The sequence below is a fragment of the Ammodytes marinus genome (genome assembly GCF_949987685.1).
Source record: "Ammodytes marinus genome assembly, chromosome: 20".
Taxonomy (NCBI): domain Eukaryota; kingdom Metazoa; phylum Chordata; class Actinopteri; order Uranoscopiformes; family Ammodytidae; genus Ammodytes; species Ammodytes marinus.
The window spans coordinates 2,014,538-2,035,821 of record NC_137224.1 but is presented as its reverse complement, the minus strand read 5'-3'; the positions used below and the strand labels follow the sequence as shown (position 1 = coordinate 2,035,821).

The following is a 21,284-nucleotide window of genomic DNA, read 5'->3' as shown; positions in this document are numbered from 1 at the left end:
TATGAGTGACAAAAACACACTTTGGATGTAAACTATTCGGCTAATTATTTAGACATGGCAGTGCAGTCAATACAGAGACCACAAATTCCTGTTACATAATTATGTAGTACCGATTAAAAACACACACACACACACACACACACACACACACACACACACACACACACACACACACACACACACACACACACACACACACACACACACACACACACACAGTTGTTATACAAAGAAACATATGCTGGAGCCTTGTTTGTGAAATGGTTTTTCGGCAGAAGCAAGATCCATAATCCACTGTGTGTGACAAGGCAATTATCAGACCTACAAAGGCACAGGCTGCACTGCTCTATTATTATTATTCCCATTATCTATGCTGGTCCCTGAACTCAGCTGAATAGTGTATAGCAGTATATTAGCTATATATTAGATGGATGGATGGATGGATGGATGGATGGATGGATGGATGGATGGATGGATGGATGGATGGATGGATGGATGGATGGATGGATGGATGGATGGATGGATGGATGGATGGATAGATAGATAGATAGATAGATAGATAGATAGATAGATAGATAGATAGATAGATAGATAGATAGATAGATAGATAGATAGATAGATAGATAGATGGATCTTTTCGGTGTGAGTACACTGCCCCCATGTGTGTACATAAGGAGAAAATCGTCCATCATCATTTACAACACGTCTGGAAGCACAATACGCAAAGAACAAACGCTAACATAATGTGTAGTTTTGTGAGGCGCTTGTGGTGTAGTGGTTAGACACCCCCCCCCCACCCCTTAGTCCTCTTCACAGCAGACGTTCTCTGCATGTCATTCCCCTCTCTGACACATTTCATCTCTGTCTCTCCAAACTGTCTAATAAAGCATACAAAAATATATGATTATTAAAAGATAATGTGTAGTTTCAGTGAGCCTGGTGCCTGCTGTGAGCTCATTATAAATCAAATCATGGGATTTTAAACAGCAAGAAATTCAGAATATAACCAGATGTATTCATGTATTATTATTAATTATTAATTATATATATTGATTATATTAATAAATCCTAATAGCTGAATCTTAATGTCTTGCAGGTGTGTGGAGAGAGAAGTCGCTTTGAGAAACTCATGGAGTATTTCAGAAATGAAGACAGCAACTTCGACTTCATGGTAAGAAAATATATGAAACATAAATGATTTAAAAAAAAATGTATTCACATTATTTTAAATTAAATACCTATCGTTGTTTGCACTCAACAAGGAGATGGATGAGGTCGCGTTGTGCTCTTGAAAATTATGATTTATAGTTGTTAAATTTAGTTTTTTAGACAAAAAGTGAATAAAAAATATTTTGTTGCAGCCCACCCTCACCCTCTTTTACATGATATTTCTTGTTTGGATTTAACAGTTGAATTATTTCAGCTTAAATTGAAACCAGCGAACCAGCGAACAAACATGCACTTGTAATTGTAATGAAATTAAAGCAAATTAACATATCCACATTGAAAACTGGAGTGCTGTCAAAATTATCACTTTACATAATTGCACCTAATCTGCGTAATTAATTGGGGAAATTGTGCATGGTTCCTTTTGAGAGCTTTCCATTAAAAGACTAAGTACTTTGAAATTCTCATAATATATTCTTACCAATATAACTAACGAGTTCCAGACAAAACAAATAACATAGGTGTTCAATCAGAGTGAATGCACAACGCGTCAGAAACCTCAATGTATTTATTTCTATTTTAATTGCGTAAAATATGTTATTATACAGTGTGATTGATTATCAAAAGAGTTGTCACTTAAAGGCCTACTTCACCGGTTGGAATATGAAGGTGTATTGAACTCGGAGATCCTATTTAGTATAAATGTGCAAAAAAAATGAAATCGGATCATCTTAGCCTGAGAAAAGGCAGAAAGAGTGTTTTATGGTCTCACTGTCTAACCCTACAGTTTCCTTCTTGTGACATCACAATAAGGGTTAGGATTAACAGGACAGCTGGGCCAAGGGAAGACTAGGGGAAGACTGAGGGAAGAAAAACCTATTTCATTATATTATAATAGTTATTTTATAATGATAGAACGCCGGTTCCGTATGGGTGAAGTATTCCTTTAAGTATCTGATGAGTGACTAATCTTTGCAGCTCTGCAGGGTGAATTTCAACAATATTCAGTGTGTATCTATGTATTTATTTAGAATTTATCTAATGTAAATATTGTTTATGTTTATCTTATTCTACTCTCTATATTTTTTAACGTTCCTATTGCACCGTGGGTCTGAGATAAACGCCATTTTGATTCTGATGTATGTAATGCATATATCAGAACTGACTATAAAAAACTTTGACTTTGACTTATTTTCTTTAACGGGACACTGTGTAACCTTTTAAGTAATTTACTAACTTAAATCAATATCCTCATTCATCAATATGTCCTCATTGGTGTAAAATCACCTCTGCCAATAATCTGAATTATCCTCCTGAGTGGAGAATTACAAATATTAATATTACATTTTGTACATTGAGCAGGCAAGTCTTATGGAGGCATCCATGTTTTTGGAATGTCATCAGGTGCATTGTTTAGAATTTAGAAATGTTCTTGTCCTTGAAGGCCACTGTAGCTTCTGTTATTATTCGAAAGGGGTGGAGTTACCCAGGGAGTGTTGCATTCTAAAACTTTCTAGAACTTTCTTGATGATGTCATATTACACACTGCACCTTTAACACAAAAGTAGTACAAAGTCCCTGGTCCTTGTTCTGAATTATCAGAGTGACTTATATACATACTTGTTATCATACATTTTACATTATTTCTTATATGTTTTACTTTATGTTTGTATTATTTTAACGTGTTTAATACATTTCCGACATAGTTACAAAATATATTAATAATAATTACTCAGCCATTACTATCCATCCCTGAATCTGCTTGTTTACATAGTGTGTTATATTGTATACATGATAGTCACTGTTCGTTTGTTTATTGTCTTTCTGTATGCACCTTATTCACCAACACAAATTCCTTGTTGGTGTAAAACCCTTCTAGGAAATAAAATCTTTTCCGATTCTGATTCTGATTGTATTTTGCATTGTAATTCCCTGTGTGTCCACCAGGTGGCCTGTATGCAGTTCATCAACATTGTGGTTCATTCAGTGGAGAACATGAACTTCAGAGTGTACCTGCAGTATGAGTTCACCAGACACGGGCTGGATGACTATCTGGAGGTGGGTTTGACCTTTGTCCCCCACAGGGATAGAGACCCTGGAATTAAGAATACAATATATATATAGTACAATCATTCAGAAGATTCCATCAAAATAGACAAAATTAAATAAGAAAATATTACTTTGTACTTCAATTTTTTGGAATTCTTAGTATGTAGAACTCAAACTTTAAGTTACATTACTATGAATCTTCAAACTTTAGAATTTTTATTTCGTTTTAGCCTCAAAACTGGAAAATCTAGTGCAGACATTTGGTTTGAACATACATTTTTACACGGTAGAGAAGTTTTTTGTGTGTGAATTTGTTACTCAATCAGTGACAACCTAGACTATTTCTACAACATTTTTTTGTGTTGAATTTCTTATTTTTTTTAAAATTTGTATTATATTTTTTCTTTTTTGTAATCTTTATTTTTTTTAAAAATCAGTTGAAAATAGAGCACACACACCAACATATTGTTGCATTAAATAGTAGAGTAAATGTATAAGGGATTATTTTTTGACTTAACCTCGTGTGTGTGTTCAGACGTTGAAGTTCACAGAGAGCGACAGGTTGCTGGTTCAGATCCAGGCGTATCTGGACAACGTGTTTGATGTCGGAGCGCTGCTGGAAGACGCAGAGACAAAGAACGCTCTGCTGGAACACATGGAGGAGCTGCAAGAACACAACACAGAGGTGGATGGATACACAGACAGACAGACAGGCTGAGAGATAGACAGGCAGACAGACAGACAGACAGACAGACAGACAGACAGAGACAGACAGATAGACAGAGAGAGAGAGACAGGCAGACAGAGACAGACAGACAGACAGACAGACAGACAGACACACACATACTTAAACGCAAACATACACACACACACACACACACACACACACACACACTTAAATGCAAACATATACACACACACAAAGTGATGTTTGCAATCTTAAAAAGTTGTGTGTGCAAGCATTCTTGTAACCGTCGCTGTCTGGCGGAGAACTAATTTCTCCATTTTTTAAATTTTTTATATTTCTTCTTTATAAATCAGTGCTGTTGGTCACACTTCACGTCTGTGTGTGTGTGTGTGTGTGTGTGTGTGTGTGTGTGTGTGTGTGTGTGTGTGTGTGTGTGTGTGTGTGTGGGGGGGGGGGGTTATCTAAGTTGAAACCATAAAAAATATTTTCCAATTTAAAAAAAACATTCTTTACAAGGTTTTCCGCCCAACACCGACAATATATGGCCTACATGACACCTCATATCGATACCCTGATTGCACACACACACACACACACACACACACACACACACACACACACACACACACACACACACACACACACACACACACACACACACACACACACACACACACACACACACACACATTTAACTAGTGCTCTCTGTGTTTCCCAGTTGAACACCAGGCTGCAGGACAGCGAGCGGGAGGCCGTGGAGAAGGTTTCAGAGTTTGAGAAGAAACTCATTCAAACCACCAAAGAAGTGGAACTCTTAAAGGTGCAGTGCCTTTTTCTTAGTCTGAAGCCAACAAATGCTACCTATGCTAAATACTGCCAATCATTTTTTAATTCTAACCAAGTTTGCCTTTACAGAAACAGTACATCTTTATCTTTTTTTTGTTGTTGTTGTTGTTTTATATCGCTCTAGGCCAATGGTTGTATCTCTCTCGGTGTCACTGAATGAAGCAAAGGTCTCATGGATAGAATTCAGTATTTCCGAAACATTCTTTAAAAAAAAAAGTTTCTTAAATATTTCGTTATGTAATTGAATGAAACACACAAGGACATTTAAATACAATTTGCATTAAAGATTTTTTTTTTTTTTTTTTTTACTTTTTCTTAACTTTTTTCTAATATGACAACAAATATAACGCTAGTGGTGTAAATAGCTAGATAACCAATTCCCTGTGATATATATATATATAATATAATGTGTATATTTTTCTACAGGAGAGTCTGCGTGAGTCCAGCTCGCAGGTGTGTGTGTTGCAGCAGCGTGAACGAGAGAAAGAGATAGAGCGAGAGAGGGAGAGAGAGAAAGAGAGAGACAGAGAGAGAGAGACAGAGGCTCTAAAGGAACTGGAGGCTACGGTGCAGTGTTTGGTGGGGCAGGGCTTGGTACGTTTGGAACGCTCCCCCTCCGGTCAGCTGGACGTCCAGGTGGTGCCCGTCATACAGCAAGTAGAACAGAAAGGTAACAGCTGCTATTATGGAGGTTTTTGGAGTTTCTGAGTTTTCTTATGTTATGAGTTCTAATGAGTTTTTTGTTATTATTCACAAATTCTTTATTCAAGAGGTGTTTGGACTACATACAATTATTTATTGTTTTCACGTTTAGTTATTATGGAATTTCTTCTTATATAATGAGTTTATAAGTTCACGTATGTTATTAGTTTATGAGTGTTCTTATGTTATGAATTCCTATGAGTTTTTTTTTGTTATTTTTGAGTTATTCCTTTATTCAAGAGTATGGTTTTTGGACTTGTTTTTTGTCATTTTTTTGGAGAATAATTGATTGTTTTCATGTTCAGATCTTGTCATTATTTCGCTCAAACATTCATTTAGCCTTTCCGTGACACTTCGGGGGCCTTGTGTGCCTGTACTTCCATATTTAAGGGCCAAAACTAAATATATATACATTAATTAATTAATTTATAAATATATTTATAAATTCGTAACTAAATGTTTAAGTAAATGAAAGAATATATAATGATATGATCAATAAATAATTGTATAATAGGATTCCTTATAAAATGTTTTAATAGTTCATTTTCACCATAAATAAATAATCAGAAATCACAAACAAACATATTACATTTTAAATGTTTTGCACTATTACGTCTCTATGCGCTACATGTATTAGTTTGGGGCGACTGTGGCTCAGTTGGTAGAGCGGGTCGGCCGATGATCAAAGGGTTGGAGGTTCGATCCCCGCCCTGCCACCTGTGTCATAGTTGTTGTGTCCTTGGGCAAGACACTTCACCCACCTTGCCTCGTGTGAATGTCGATAGTCAGCCTGCTATCGGTGTATGAATGTGTGTGTGAATGGTAACGTGTAAATGGGAACAGGTCTCCCTTGCAAAAGAGTCTTCGGACTCAATGGGATTTACCTGTATAAATAAAGGTTAGAATTAGTTAAGTCTTAAAAGTTTCTTCGTTTTGTTTGGTACATTGTAGGAGAGCTGTAGCTTAGATAATTTAATTGCAATGACTGTATTACTTGAGAAGACAGAAATTAAAAACATAGTTTGAAGCGTAAGATTAAACCGTTCTTTCCTGAAAAGTTATTAAAAAACAGGTTACAAACACCCACAACATATTTAACCAATTTACATGTCCGAAAAAAAAGTAGTAAGAATAATATAAACTTAAATTTGAAGTGTGTAGTATTTGAATAATAACGTCATTGTTTTCTCTCCAGCTATTGAAGAAGTAGACTCAAGAGGTAACGAACAAGAGATCGCGCCCCCAGACCCCCCCTCATCTGAGCCTGAAACCAACCCTTCGGAGGCTCCTATACAGACGGACACAGTGCAACATGTTATACCCCCACCGCCGCCACCCCCGCCATTACCTGCATTCTTAACTACAGCCACTACTATAGTACCACCACCACCTCCTCCCCCTCCCCCACCAGTGGCCCCCCCACCTCCCTTACTGCCTCCTGGACTTGGTACGATCCAACCGTCAGGGGAAGGGACTGATGGGAGCTTGGGTGAGTCCACTATCAGAGCAGAGGGGGGTTCAGGAGGACTTCAGAGAAAATATTAAGACTGTAATTTTAGAAGCTGTTTTATTTATTAACGTGACAACAAGTTACTTTTAGAGTTTGTTTATTAAAGCGGCCTCTTTGGACAAAAACAGCAGCGTTTATATGACGCCAGCGTGGTGACGAAAAGTGATTTCAGTCAAATGAAAATGTATTATAGCAGGTAAAAGGGACTGGTTGGACTATAATGTGTTCTACATAAATATAAACAAGTTCATTAGATGCTTTAGTAAAATGTCCTGCCTGATCACGCTATAAGCTGCAAATATGTGTTGTAAATTCACTGCCGCCATAGTGGTCACTTTAAGTAGCCTATACAGTTTGATTTACTTTTCAATTGCTCAAAAATTTCAAACTACTATATATACCAACTTCAAAAATCCCTACAGTTAGGCAAGGCAAGGCAAGTTTATTTATATAGCACAATTCAAACACAAGGCCATTCAAAGTGCTTTACAGGGGCAAGATTAAAATACATAAAACACATTAGAAGACATTTAAAAGCGAATGAAAAGAAGTAAAACGTTACAATCCTTTACCTCTGTTAGGCCCTAACTAAATGTATAAAGCACACCTGTAGCTGCTTCAGTCTAAGCTCACCGTGATCTAGTACATTTATCTATTGCTATGCTGTATGTTACTGCTGTTTGTCTAACTTCTGTTGCTATGTTGAATATGTTATTGTTGTCTATGTGTGATTTTACTGGCTATAGTACAGTGTTGTCTTGTTCTCTCCCTCTCCCCTTTCCCCCCAGGAGGTCATTCACCTCCTACCAGGCCATTGCTTGTTTCTTAGCAATGTTTGCCTGTTTAAATAAAGGTTGATGATGATGATGATGATGATGATGATGATGATGATATATCTTTTTTAGAGGATGAACATCTTTAATTGTTTTCTGTTGTAGGTCATATAAAGAAGAAACCGATAGAAACCAAATACCGCATGCCGCTGCTGAACTGGCAGGCGCTGAAGTCCAACCAGGTGGCCGGAACCATCTTCAACGAGCTGGACGACGAGCACGTTTTAGAGGTTTGTTTGGTTCACGTTTGATAGTCATTTTCATTCATAAAAGTTTCACTAATATATATGAAGACATTTCTAAATACCTTACCAATTATTAGGCATACATGTACATCTCTTTAAAAAAAATCTAAGGTTTAAAAGGTTCACGTTTTACAGTTATTCTCTTTCCTTATATTTATTTAGTTTTTGGCATTTATTTTATGATATAAAAATATTTAAAAAAAAAACAAGAAAAAAAAACGTTCATTTGGGGTATATTTGGGTTCCTTTGTGGACAGGTTTTTTTGGGAACTTTTTGGGTGAATTTTTGGATGACCCAACACACATTATCAGAGCTACTGGGCTACAGCGTTGGTTCACTGTAACCTGTGTCCAAAAAAATTACAATAAGAAAGACACATTTTCATTACATATAAATAGTAAATTATCTCAACAAAACATAATGAGTTGGCTCAAATGTAGGCAGTTTTAGTTGGCCCTAAAAACTCTACTGAAGACAGTGGCCTTGAAATTATTTCATTTTATACTGCATATATTTTCCTTGTTTTTTTTTCCTTAAAATTTTGAGTTTTCTTAACTTGTTTCATTGTACATTACATCCATCTATCTCCCGATTTTGTCTTAGGAGCTGAACATGTTGGCTTTTGAGGAGCAGTTTAAGACCAAGGCCCAGTCCGCGCCTGTAGAGGTTGGGACACTCAAGATGAAACGGGCCCATAAGACTCCCAGCAAAGTGTCTCTGATGGAAGCCAACAGAGCCAAAAACCTGGCCATCACCCTGCGCAAGGAAGGGATGGCTGCCTCCGACATCTGCTGCGCCATCGAGACGTAAGTGTCAAAATTCATCTGACATTTTTTCTGGCGAGGTTGAAGGGATTCAAGGAATACATTCCATTACATGTCATTTAGCAGACGCTTTTATCCAACAGGACAGGAGCACACATTCATACACCGATAGCAGCAGCAGCTACCACGCAGGGTGCAAGCTAACTATCAGGAGACATTTAGGGTTCAGTGTCTCTTTGCCCAGGGACACTTAGAATAGTTCAACATGTGTAATTTTAGAATCAAATAGATACATGCACGTCACGGGCACTTCCCCGGTTTCCTTCCAGTATGTATTTCTATTTTTCTATTGCTTTTGTCCAGAGGGGGCAAGAATGAACACAAACTGAAAGTTATGCAGAGCACCTATAAGTGTAAAAAATCCATCCATGCCCCTTTACAGGTATAACCAACGTGCTTTGAGCCTTGATTTCCTGGAGCTGTTGGAGCGTTTCATCCCGACGGACTACGAGATGAAACTGATTCACGACTACGAGTGTTCGGGCCGGACGCTGGAGGAGCTCGGAGAGGAGGACCGGTTCATGGTCCGATTCAGCAAGATCCCCCGGCTAGCCCAGCGCATCAACACCCTCACCTTCATGGGCAACTTCCCCGAGAGCGTCAAACTCATACAGCCCGTGAGTTTTTTTATAACAGCCAGAGGAGGGGGAGAAAGTGGTGATATTACAAAGCTTGTACCTGGGTTTTTCAGGGGAGACAAGAATCAACTGTGAAATTAATCTGAATTTAAACGGAGTTGAAATCGAAATAGTAGTTCTTGGCATTGATTATGAACAAAAGCTCGGTTGGAAGCCCTTTGTTTATCAATTCCACAGTTTTCTTTTCTGGAAATCAATGAATAAAACAAATACTATTTGAGTCTTTTGACTAGACAATTGATTTCCGTCAAATAAAAGGTTTGAATTGATAAATACACACCTGTTATTTAATATAAAAGATGCAGGTATTGATAACAATGAATTAATAATGGTTAAACTTAATAAAATACCAAGAGGCTCAAGGGATTCACATACTTTCAAGCAACTCTGTGAATGTGTAGAGTCGGCTCTAATTACATCCAATTACATCATGATTCATCACATGGTTATTTTAACAACAGATCTGCCACCAGCTTTGGCACCGATCTGTTCACCGTTTGTTTTATGGCTCAACAAGCTAAATGTAAATTAAACATGACACACACACACACGCACGCACGCACGCACGCACGCACGCGCACACACACACACACACACACACACACACACACACACACACACACACACACACACACACACGCTGGTGTAATCTCCTGTCTCATACGGACACATAATAAATCTCAACCATCCCATCTCCCTATGACAGCAACTGAACGCTCTCATCGCTGCTTCCATGTCCATCAAATCTTCAAGCAAGCTCAAGAAAATCCTCGAGGTGAGTACAGAAGTGTATCATTTGCATACCAATAAATTTTTTTAAATATATTCTTGGTTTTATCATAGTTAACCCAAGAACAATGCAGCTGCAGCTACGGAAAAAGCACACGTGTTATTTGCGTTAAAAAAATTAAACGCATTAATTCCAGAAATGAATCACCCTGCGTTAACGCGTTCATTTTGACAGCCCTAATAACTACATCAACACACAACTTGAAAAGCGAACACACAAACAAAAGACAAAACAGAATGAACAACCAACATGGCGCACTCTGCTCTACAGGTTTTTAAGACAAAAGGTAAAAGTTAGAATTTTATTTTTTTAATGTATGGAATAGAATACACAGTTAAAAGAAAAAAAGGGGGCGGGGGGGGGGGGGGTTGGATTGACAGGACAGCTGGGCCAAGGGAAGACTGAGGGAAGAAAGGTGGGTGTGGGGGGGTCTTGGCTCTTATGTTTTTATGTTTGTTACACAGTGCTGTCTTGTAATTCCTTGACACAAACTGTCTAACCATCTGGCGCGTGTGAGTAATGTTTTTACATTTAACAGCCATGGCATAAATTTCCCTCTCCGTAGCTGCGTGGGATACGGAATCAAAACTGCACAGTTGGATGTTAATTGCAAAAGGCTTGAAATGTAATAACCCTTTTACCAGCAATGTGAATGCATAAAAGAAAATACCTCTATATTAAAGTTAAAGAGGTCGATTTAGGAATAATTGCTTTCAATCTGAACTCCTCATTATATTTTAAACAGCACTTCAAATACAGGCAGTAATGGGAGAATATAATTTATTAAGGTCATATCTGGCATATCTGAATATTATCTTTTACTTTTCCCGACGCGTTGGAAAGATGGTTTAGTAATGATTGCTACGAATCTAAATCACAGAAATATTGTAATAAAAAAAGAAATCCATTTAGTATGTGAAAATGAAAAGATTAGATGTTTTGGTGCATTATATTTCGCTGTTGAAACAGGTTCATTTAATGGTTAATTTTTTGGACAGATTTGATTTGTAATTTCAGACAGAAAAGAAACTAAGTTCTGTATTATATAATGTTTTCTGTAAAAAGTTTTTTAGAATTTTCTGACAAAATGTTTGCAAAGGAACGCAGGCTGTTTGTTGAACAGGAGAAATCAGAAACCAAGAAAAGTATCCTAGCTCTTGTAACAGTCAGTTTGCTTAAAGGCCCACTTCCTGTGTAATATGACATCATCAAGAAAGTTCTACAAAGTTCTAGAATGCAACACTCCCTGGGTAACCCCAAGCCTTTCGAATAATAACAGAAGCTACAGTGGCCTTCAAGGACAAGAACAATTCTAAATTTTAAACAATGCACCTGATGACATTCCAACTATGACACTTTCAAGATGGCGGCACTAGGCCTTGGTCCAAAATATGCAGAAATATGGACATATATGAGACCCTTTCTAAGGGAAAAAAAATAATTAAAAAATTTTTTTTCAGCTATTATGCACTAAATTAAATGTACTTGTGGATATTATAATTACTTTCTACAAAATCTGCTAGGAAATAAAACCCAACATTCTACACACTGCAGGTTTAAAGGTAGTCAAAGTCAAAAGTCAAAAGTCAAATTCATCTGACTCTATCTCTCTCTGGTCTAAAGATCATTTTAGCTTTCGGGAACTACATGAACAGCAGCAAGAGAGGAGCGGCGTACGGATTCCGTCTGCAGAGTCTGGATCTGGTGAGTTCAAATTAACAACTTTAAACTTACTTTCTTTATACAACTACTACTGCAACACACATAAGGCAAGGCAAGGCAAGGCAAGTTTATTTATATAGCACAATTCAAACACAAGGCCACTCAAAGTGCTTTACAGGGGCAAGATTAAAATACATAAAACACATTAGAAGACATTTAAAAGCGAATGAAAAGAAGTAAACATACTGTATCACCCTTCACTTTGATAGTTGTAAATAGACAGGACAGGACAGGACAGGACAGGACAGGACAGGACAGGACAGACAGACAGACAGACAGACAGACAGACACACAGACAGACACACACACACACACACAGTATAATGTTTATTTTACTCACTCTCTCTCTGTCCAGTTGTTAGACACCAAATCGACGGACCGACGGCAGACGTTGCTTCACTTCATCGTGGGCATAATCCAGGAGAAATACCCCGAGCTCCAGGCCTTCCACTCAGAGATGCATTTCCTAGACAAGGCCGCGCTGGGTATGTATGTAACTTTATTTAAACAGGGACAATGTACAAAAGAACACAATACTATCTAAACGTGGGATTAGACATTAAAAGGATAACAATGATATAAATACATAGGATACAAAAGTTTATGAAAAGCACTGGGTGAGAATATGAGCACAGGAGTTTAAAGCCTCTGGAAACCCAAGTCTTAAATAGTAAAAATGACAATATCTTTATTTTGGATTGATAAATATGCCTAACTCTTTAGAGGACACTTACTATTACCATTATCATACAACTAGCTACCTCCCCACATGACATGGCATTTTGTGGATTTGAGTTTACATGGGCTTTAAAGACAGAAGTCTAAGGTAATTTTTTTTCAAATTATGCTTTGTCATCTCGGGAAAGTATGATGGTGTATATGGGCCACATAAGTCGAAAAAGCCAAATCAATAAGAACAATTTTGGAGTTAGAGAAGAGCTTTAAACAAATTATAATGTCAGATTATATTCTAAAGTCATATTTAAAAAGAAAAATTGAAACTTTTTCAATCACACAAAGTCACTCAATCACACTCGCGCAGATAAATGTTGAATGTCGTATATTAATGAGGAGTTATGATAGAGCCGAATATCACTTTATTCATAGTTCTATTTGACATTCTGTGCAGGTTATCTCTGCGCGACCTCTAAATCTGAATTAATACCGTTTAATATAATTACTGTTCTATCAGTATGAGGGAAGACTACACTTCATTCTTCTGCCTTAATAATTTAAACTATACGTACTTACATATTGTACTGCACTGGTTCATCCTGCTTAAAGGTGCAGTGTGTAATATGACATCATCAAGAAAGTTCTACAGAGTTCTAGAATGCAACGCTCCCTGGGTAACCCCACCCCTTTAGAATAATAACAGAAGCTACAGTGGCCTTCAAGGACAAGAACAATTCTTAATTTTAAACAATGCACCTGATGACATTCCAACTATGACACTTTCAAGATGGCGGCACTAGGCCTTGGTACAAAATATGCAGAAATATGGACATATATGAGACTATTTCTAAGGGAAACATTTTTAATTCAAAACATTTTATTCAGCTATTATGCACTAAATTAAATGTACTTATGGATATTATAATTACTTTCTACAAAATCTGTTAGGAAATAAAACCCAAAATTCTACACACTGCAGCTTTAAGACCTGGTTGTTCAGTTTTTACATCATCACGAATGATCCAAGCAGCGTTTCATTATGTGTCTGTTTGCTATTAACACCCTCATTAACCTTTATTTTAAAAGGTGCTCTGAGGAACATTTAGTTTTTGTTCATTCTTGAACCCCCTTTGGACAAAAGTGATAGTGTTTTTACTACGCCAGCTGTTGTTCCTGGGTGAGCGTATACCCATGACAAAGGCATTAAGAAAAACTATATAAAAATAGCATTCTTTGCACTGATGGTCTCGGTTGCTGTTACATGTCATTTATGATCATCAGAGGAAAATTAGACTGTTTCAGAAATATTAAGACAGTCTTGATACTTTAATGTGTATGTATTGGTACGTGTATTGATTTGATGTACTACAGTACATACATGTATTTGATTTGTACATGCTTTTGTTTCCTCTATTAAAAACACTTATCCTGTGTCACCTATAAAGACAAAAAAAAGTGAAATAATACTTTTTCATACCAGTTAGTTAGTTAGTTAGTTTTATTATTTGTCACATATACATTTGCACAGGACAATGCATAGTGAAATTCTTGTCTATGAGTCCGGTAAGTATTGTTTGTTTTTAAAGGTGCTACACAAATATACTGATTTACTACTATATATATTTGTGTATTTGATTTGTACATGATTTTATTTCCTCTCTGAAAGCACTTATCCTGGGTCACCTATGAGGACTAAAAGTGAAAGACAAATTTTCGTACCAAGTATTATTTGTTTTTAAAGGTGCTATACAAATAAAGTTATTGTGTTGTTTTGTGGTGTGTTTGTAGTGTCTCTGGACAGCATCTTGCAGGATGTACGAGGCTTGGAGCGCGGCATGGAGCTGACCAGGAGAGAGTTCTCTGTGGAGAAAGAGAATCCCGTTCTACAGACGTTTCTCAGCAGCAACACGGAGCTGCTGCAGTCGCTCATAGCGGACGGGAAAACTGCCCAGGTCAGATATAAATCACCCACCCACTCCCCAAAATACAGTGCCTTGCAAAAGTATTCATACCCCTTGAAATTTTTCCACATTTTGTCAAGTTACAACCACACATGTACGTTTATTTTATTGGGATTTCATGTGATACACCAACACAAAGTGGCACATTATTGTGAAGTGGAATGAAAATGAACATGGTTTTAATTTTTGCAAGGCACTGTATAACACCATTCACATTAGAGACCTGTGTTGGATCCTGTTCATTAATTCATCGGTACAATTGGACATTTTTTTAAGTTTATTTTAAGTAAGTCAAACAAACATTGTCATATCATTGAAGTTATAATGTATTCTGAGTAGACCAAGGCAAAGTAAACAGAGGATACTGTAGGTATGGGCATTGGACTCGGGCCACGATAAGGCACTTATGAGTTTCTACGGAAATAGGAAAAACTGCCCAGTTTTTAGCGTTAAATAATCCCCCAAAAATCCAAACACCAATCCTTAAGAGAACCGTACAGAAGAGTATTAAAGAAATAATTTAGATTTAGTAGGATGATTGGTAACACTTTATAATAACTATCCGTTGTAACTCGTTAATAGATCATTAGTAAACTCTTAATTAATGATTTATTAATGATTTGTTAAGTGTTTGTTAGCAGTTTGTTAAGGATTTATAACAATGCCTTACAGACAGTTAATAGACCATTAATAAACTTTTAGTTAATTGGTTATAAATGACTTGTTAAATGACAGTTAACTGTTTGTTAAGGATTTATAACTGTGCTTTATAGATAGCCGATAGATAATTTTCAAGCTAGTAGTGAATTACTTACTAATGACTTATTAAGTATCAGTTAATAGTTTATATATGTTGTCGGGACGTTATTCTAAAGTTGCAACTATTCCTCATTTATTAATTGTTTGTAAATGAGGAATAGTTGCAACTTTAGAATAACTTGTGTTATGTTTATACTGTTTGTAATCGGGACAATTGTAATTTATTTCTCATTTCCACAGGATGCATACGACTCGGCTGTGGAATACTTTGGAGAGAACTCTAAGACCACTCCGCCTTCCATGTTCTTCCCTGTTTTCGTCCGGTTCATCAAAGCGTACAAGGTCAGAAATCGCTTGTTTTTCTAAATATAAGGTTACAAATAACTGATTATACTGAAATAAATCATTTTATGAATGAAATTACAAAAAAAAAAAACTTTTATATGTGTACTTGAAGCCCTCTCAAGTAGCTTTAAATGCTGATAATATTAAGAAATATTTGTTTTAAACGTACAAGGTCAGACAGAAATCACTTTTTTTAATAAATAAAGTTACAAATAACTGATTTTAGCCCTCACTTTGAAGGCCACACAAGCAGCTTTAAATGTAGATAATCTTTATATTATTTTGATAGAATTATATATTGGGGCGCTCCGGTTTAGTGGATAGGGCGCCTACCATATCGGCTCAGGCCTTTGTTGCAGTGATCGCTGGTACAAATCTGACCCGTGGATCTTTACTGCAGGTCATCCCCCCTCTCTCTGTCTCCCCATTCCAACTCTGTACTATCTAATAAAGCTTGAAAATGCCAAAAAATTATCTTTAAAATTATAATTACGTTGTTTTTATCCGACAGCAAGCGGAGCATGAGAACGAACAGAGGAAGAAACAACTGATCCTGAACTGCGACGCTCCACTAACTCCTCCTAAACCTGAAGGCAGAGGCAACAAGGTAACGCTATTTAACTTTATTTAGTTTAAAGACCTACTTCACCGGTGGGAATCTGAAGGTGTATTGAACTCTGAGATCCTATGTAGTATAAATGTGCAAACATTTTAGAAATCGGTTCGTCTTAGCCTGAGAAAAGGCAGAAAGAGTGTTTTATGGTCTCACTGTCTAACCCTACATTTCCCCATGTGTGACATCACACAAATGTAGGGTTAGGATTAAAAGGACAGCTGGGCCAAGGGAAGACTGAGGGAAGAAAAACCTCATTCATTATATCATAATAGTGATTTTATAATGATAGAACGCCGGTTCTGTATGGGGGAAGTATTCCTTTAATATTTAAATGTTTTTTGTAAAACAACTTGACAGCAGTGAGAAAAATGAATGTACTTAATGTACATTTTACTGAAGAAAAAACAATACAGTGAGGACATACTGTGTTAAAAGTTAAATTCCTGCATTCATAATATAACTTGGGTAAAGAATACAGCAGCTGTAGTTTAGTTTGATAATGATGGTAATGATTTAACTGTTACGAGGTCGTTAGGGGAAAATGGAAGCTGGGGGAAGGTTGTTTGAATATAAGAATGTAATAAACAAATCAAAGAAACACGTGAGTTTCTTAAAGGATGATTGAGCTACTTAGTTCCTACCTGTCCAAATATGGGCGGAGATGCCTGCTCCCAAATATCCACTGGAGATTTATGTCTGTAAAGAGTTAGTACACACACACACACACACACACACACGTACATACACACACACACACGTTGCTCAAACACACACACACACACACACACACACACACGCACACACACTGACTGACTGAAGCCGTAACAAATCATGTTGACTAAGCCGAAAGCTTGTTTACAACCTGTCCGAACGTGTGTGTGACAGCTCATAATTCTCGCCGCGTGCCGTGTTAGTATTATTACCCTCCACAGCAACGGGAGAGTTTGTCATATGCTGTTCACACTATAAAACACTTTGTGAGGCTATAATTCAAGGTTGCATAAATAAAATTGACACGAATGTTGTTACTCACGCATGGAAACGACCACTAACAATCAAAATAAGATCATTTAAAAGTTAGTTTAGTTTAGTATTATTTATTTGTCACATACACAATTGCAAAGGGCAATGTGTAGTGAAATTGTAGTGAAAAAAACTCACCTTTTCAATGGTTTTTCAACATAAATATGGGTCCTCAGTCTGACCAGAGAATAAACAACCCTCTCTCTTTTTTATCTCTGAAGGCCTGTGTTCAAAAACCCTTATGACGTCATACCCAAATTACAAATTTACAACCTGAAAATGAGAAGAATACATGTAGCCTTGGTCCTACCAGACCATCGAACTTCATTTCATTTGTACAGAAGGTCTGGAATCGCTCAATTGACAAACGTAAACTCACTTGAAAACGTTGCCTGTTGAAGTTTAAAACTATTGGATCTGCCCAGTGCCACTCTGGATCTGCCAACCTATCGCATAACGTTTGGTCGTGACGTATGTCATGAGCCGGCTTCTGACTACAACTGAAACTCAACGTCATTGTTCTCAGCCACTCCCTCTGTTCGCTGATTGGACCGCCAAAAAATCTGGCGGAGAAAACCCGCTAATACACCGCAGACCCAGACTGACTACCGAAGAGAAATAAAAATTGAGTGGAAGTATGTAGGCGGGCGGTGCCAGTCTAAGAATATGTGACCTTTCAATAGAATATCAGATTGAGTCTTTGACACGTTTGTATGTTCCAGGTTTTGGTGGCGAACAGAATGCCTCATGTGGATCTGATCGCTGAGCTGAAGAAGAGGCAGGTTTCTCCCCTGGTGAGGGAGGGGAAAGACGGAGCCATCGAAGACATTATCACAGGTAAAAATACAACCTACCCCGCCATGTTTCTACTGTAGCTCAGAACGGACAAACTTAATGGCCTTAATTAAGCGTTTTTATATATAGTTGGCGTCCTGGGGAAATGCACCTGTTGGAAGACCAAGAAGAAGAAGTACTATAGAATAAATAACTAAATACATCTTCACCTCATCACTTGATATTGTGGAAAGACTTGAGGCAGTGGTGGATGATGCCATCTCTATTAACTACAGCTTCTTGTCCTTGAAGGCCCCAATAAAGGGACGGGGTTAGCAAGGGAACGTTGACATCTAGAATCTCACCACTAGATGTCACCAAAGTACTGCTATATTACACACTGCACCTTTAATCTGCTTTAATTTTCATATTCAAACTGCAGTTAATCTGAAATCTTGCATCACTAAATATTTCATCCTCTTAGCTTTCTTTTCTTTCAGACTAATCTCACTCTTATTTGTCCTTCCCCTTGCCCCTCTCTTTCTCTTTCTCCCCCTCTCTCTCTCTCACTCTCTCTCACTCACACACACACACTCTCTCTCCCTCTCTCACACACACTCTCTCTCCCTCCCTCTCTCTCACCTCACACACACATACTCTCTTCCTCTCTCTTTCTCACACACTCACACACACTCTCCCTCACATACACACACTCAATCTTCCTCTCTCTCTCACACACACACTGTATCTCTCTATCCCTCTCACACACACACACCCACACACACACACACACACACACACATACACACACACTCTCTCTCTCACACACACACCCACACGCACACCCTCCCTCCCTCTCACACACACACACACACACACACACTCCCCCCCCCCCACACACACTCTCCCCTCTTCCTTTCTGTGTAGCTCTAAAGTCCGTGCCCTTCACGGCGCGTTCTGCCAAACGTTCGTCTCGTCTCTTCTGTGACTCTGTCTTCAGCGACGAGGTGACGCATTAAAATCCCTCGCTGCTCTGCCCGGGTCTGTGGTTCTATTCTATTCTACTCTGTTGCTGCTATACACTATTCGCTATGAAACTGTGTGTGTGTGTGTGTGTGTGTGTGTGTGTGTGTGTGTGTGTGTGTGTGTGTGTGTGTGTGTGTGTGTGTGTGTGTGTGTGTGTGTGTGTGTGTGTGTGTGTGAGTGAGTGAGTGAGTGAGTGAGTGAGTGAGTGAGTGAGTGAGTGAGTGAGTGAGTGAGTGAGTGAGTGAGTGAGTGAGTGAGTGAGTGAGTGAGGTGTGTGTGTGTGTGCATGTGTGTGCCGGTCTGTGGTTCTTTTCTATTCTGTTGCTACTATACACTATTATACACTTTTCTTACCACAAACATACACATCTTTCATAGTGCACCTTTCACATACTCAAAAGGAATATTTACATCTTTATCTTTAATGGAGGAATTTCTATCATATTCTCTTTTTTTTTTTAAGATATTTTTTGGGCATTTTTATGCTTTATTGATAGTGCAGAGAGACAGAGGTGAAATGGGGCAGAGAGGGGAGTGACATGCAGAGAACGACCGCGGGTGGGAATCGAACCCGGGTCTGCTGCTGGGCCCGGCCCGGGAGGGGGACGCCTTACCAACTGAGCTAAAGGCGCCCCCTCATATTCTTATTTAAAAGGTGTAGTCAGTGATTCTGGAGAAACTGTTCTTAATGTTTTATCTGGAAAAATAAAGGTTAAATAAAAAAAAATAAAAAGAAAGCTTGTTGTCAAAATCACTTTTTGTCAAAGTCAGTGAATATCTCTTTGTGATCCGCTAGCTGTCCGTACTGTGTGTGTGCTGGTGTTTATATACGCATCCTAGGCTCTGTAAACTGGTTTGTAAACAATGAGACCACTGTAGTTATAGCAGCATGCCATTTTTTTCAGCAAACACACAAAGTACAGACAGGTAGCAGATCGTGAGGAAGCTTTCTCCAGAATCGTTGACTCCAACTTTAGATGCAGTAATGTGTGTTTTATCTGATGTCCTTTTCAAACATGACCTCATTCTGTCTGTCTGTCTGTCTGTCTGTCTGTCTGTCTGTCTGTCTGTCTGTCTGTCTGTCTGTCTGTCTGTCCTTTAGATCTGAGGAACCAGCCGTACAGACGGACGGACGGCAGCCGCCTCAGCGCCAAGTGGAAACCGGGACAACAGCTCCACGTTTCCTCAGACATTTCCCTTTGAAGACAACCGAAAGTTTCGGCTATAAAAGCACTTATACAGCTCCGGAAAAAATTAAGAGACCAGTCTGGATTTTTCTTAAATCTTCATCTCTACATTACTTATTGAAAATGCTCTAAATGACAAAAAATGTATTGGAATTTGGTAGAAATGTTGTCCAAAACTTTCATTCTACTCAAACACATGCCTATAAATAGTAAAACGAGAGACACTGAACATTTGGAGTGGTCTCTTAATTTTTTTTCCAGAGCTGTAGATCAGACATTTAACTCACCATGGCGACGATTGGCTTGTTCTCTCGTGCACGTTCCAACGCCTTGGAGGTGAAAGTGCACGGAATATTTTTACTAATAATATTGGACATAAAATAATTTTTGCAACAGTGAGGCACTTATTTTGAATGATGTAAGAACCTGGATGATGGTAGAAAGACATGGGCGTAGATTTTGGGGTTGGGGGGGATGCAGGGTCTGGTGTTAATACACAGCCTGGGCTAGGATATTTTCACTGACAAAAAGTGATTTTGACAAAAAGCATTCTCCAGAATCACTGACTCCACCTTTAAGTGTTTGGGAGGACCCCCCCGAACCCCCTGTATAATGTGTCCATGTTGAAACGAAACCTACGCCCTTGATGATAGAGATATTCTATGATTAGAACAATCAAATATTAATTTGATGATGACACTGGATGTCTCATGAGCTCGTTAAGACGATTATATGGACGACTGAGCCCTCGAGCTGAGTGACTATTGAAAGGCATTTAAAAAATTAATGTAATTTGATAGACGGATCGCTAGTTAATCATTTAGATAGATTTCTTAAAAGAAAAATGAAAAAAAAAATGCTCGGGAGATGATTTTTTTTTTAAATTGGTTTTATTTTAAATAG

At 38.0% G+C, this 21,284-nt stretch overlaps 1 protein-coding gene across 1 annotated transcript in view; it reads left to right on the top strand.

Moving 5' to 3' along the window:
- Positions 1 to 20,411, top strand: part of fmnl1b (formin-like 1b) — a gene marked incomplete at its 5' end in the record, with an annotated part of 43,521 nt that extends 23,110 nt beyond the window's left edge. Inside the window, 17 exons of the mRNA XM_080049592.1 lie at positions 1,097 to 1,171; positions 3,115 to 3,225; positions 3,752 to 3,901; positions 4,623 to 4,724; positions 5,177 to 5,420; positions 6,648 to 6,941; positions 7,901 to 8,025; positions 8,645 to 8,847; positions 9,248 to 9,482; positions 10,210 to 10,278; positions 11,917 to 11,997; positions 12,371 to 12,500; positions 14,479 to 14,642; positions 15,651 to 15,752; positions 16,267 to 16,362; positions 18,117 to 18,231; positions 20,297 to 20,411. Coding sequence (XP_079905718.1) covers positions 1,097 to 1,171; positions 3,115 to 3,225; positions 3,752 to 3,901; positions 4,623 to 4,724; positions 5,177 to 5,420; positions 6,648 to 6,941; positions 7,901 to 8,025; positions 8,645 to 8,847; positions 9,248 to 9,482; positions 10,210 to 10,278; positions 11,917 to 11,997; positions 12,371 to 12,500; positions 14,479 to 14,642; positions 15,651 to 15,752; positions 16,267 to 16,362; positions 18,117 to 18,231; positions 20,297 to 20,397 — 2,397 coding nt within the window. The 3' untranslated portion in view covers positions 20,398 to 20,411. The remainder of the gene's footprint in view (positions 1 to 1,096; positions 1,172 to 3,114; positions 3,226 to 3,751; positions 3,902 to 4,622; positions 4,725 to 5,176; positions 5,421 to 6,647; positions 6,942 to 7,900; positions 8,026 to 8,644; positions 8,848 to 9,247; positions 9,483 to 10,209; positions 10,279 to 11,916; positions 11,998 to 12,370; positions 12,501 to 14,478; positions 14,643 to 15,650; positions 15,753 to 16,266; positions 16,363 to 18,116; positions 18,232 to 20,296) is intronic.
- Positions 20,412 to 21,284: the final 873 nt, after the last annotated feature.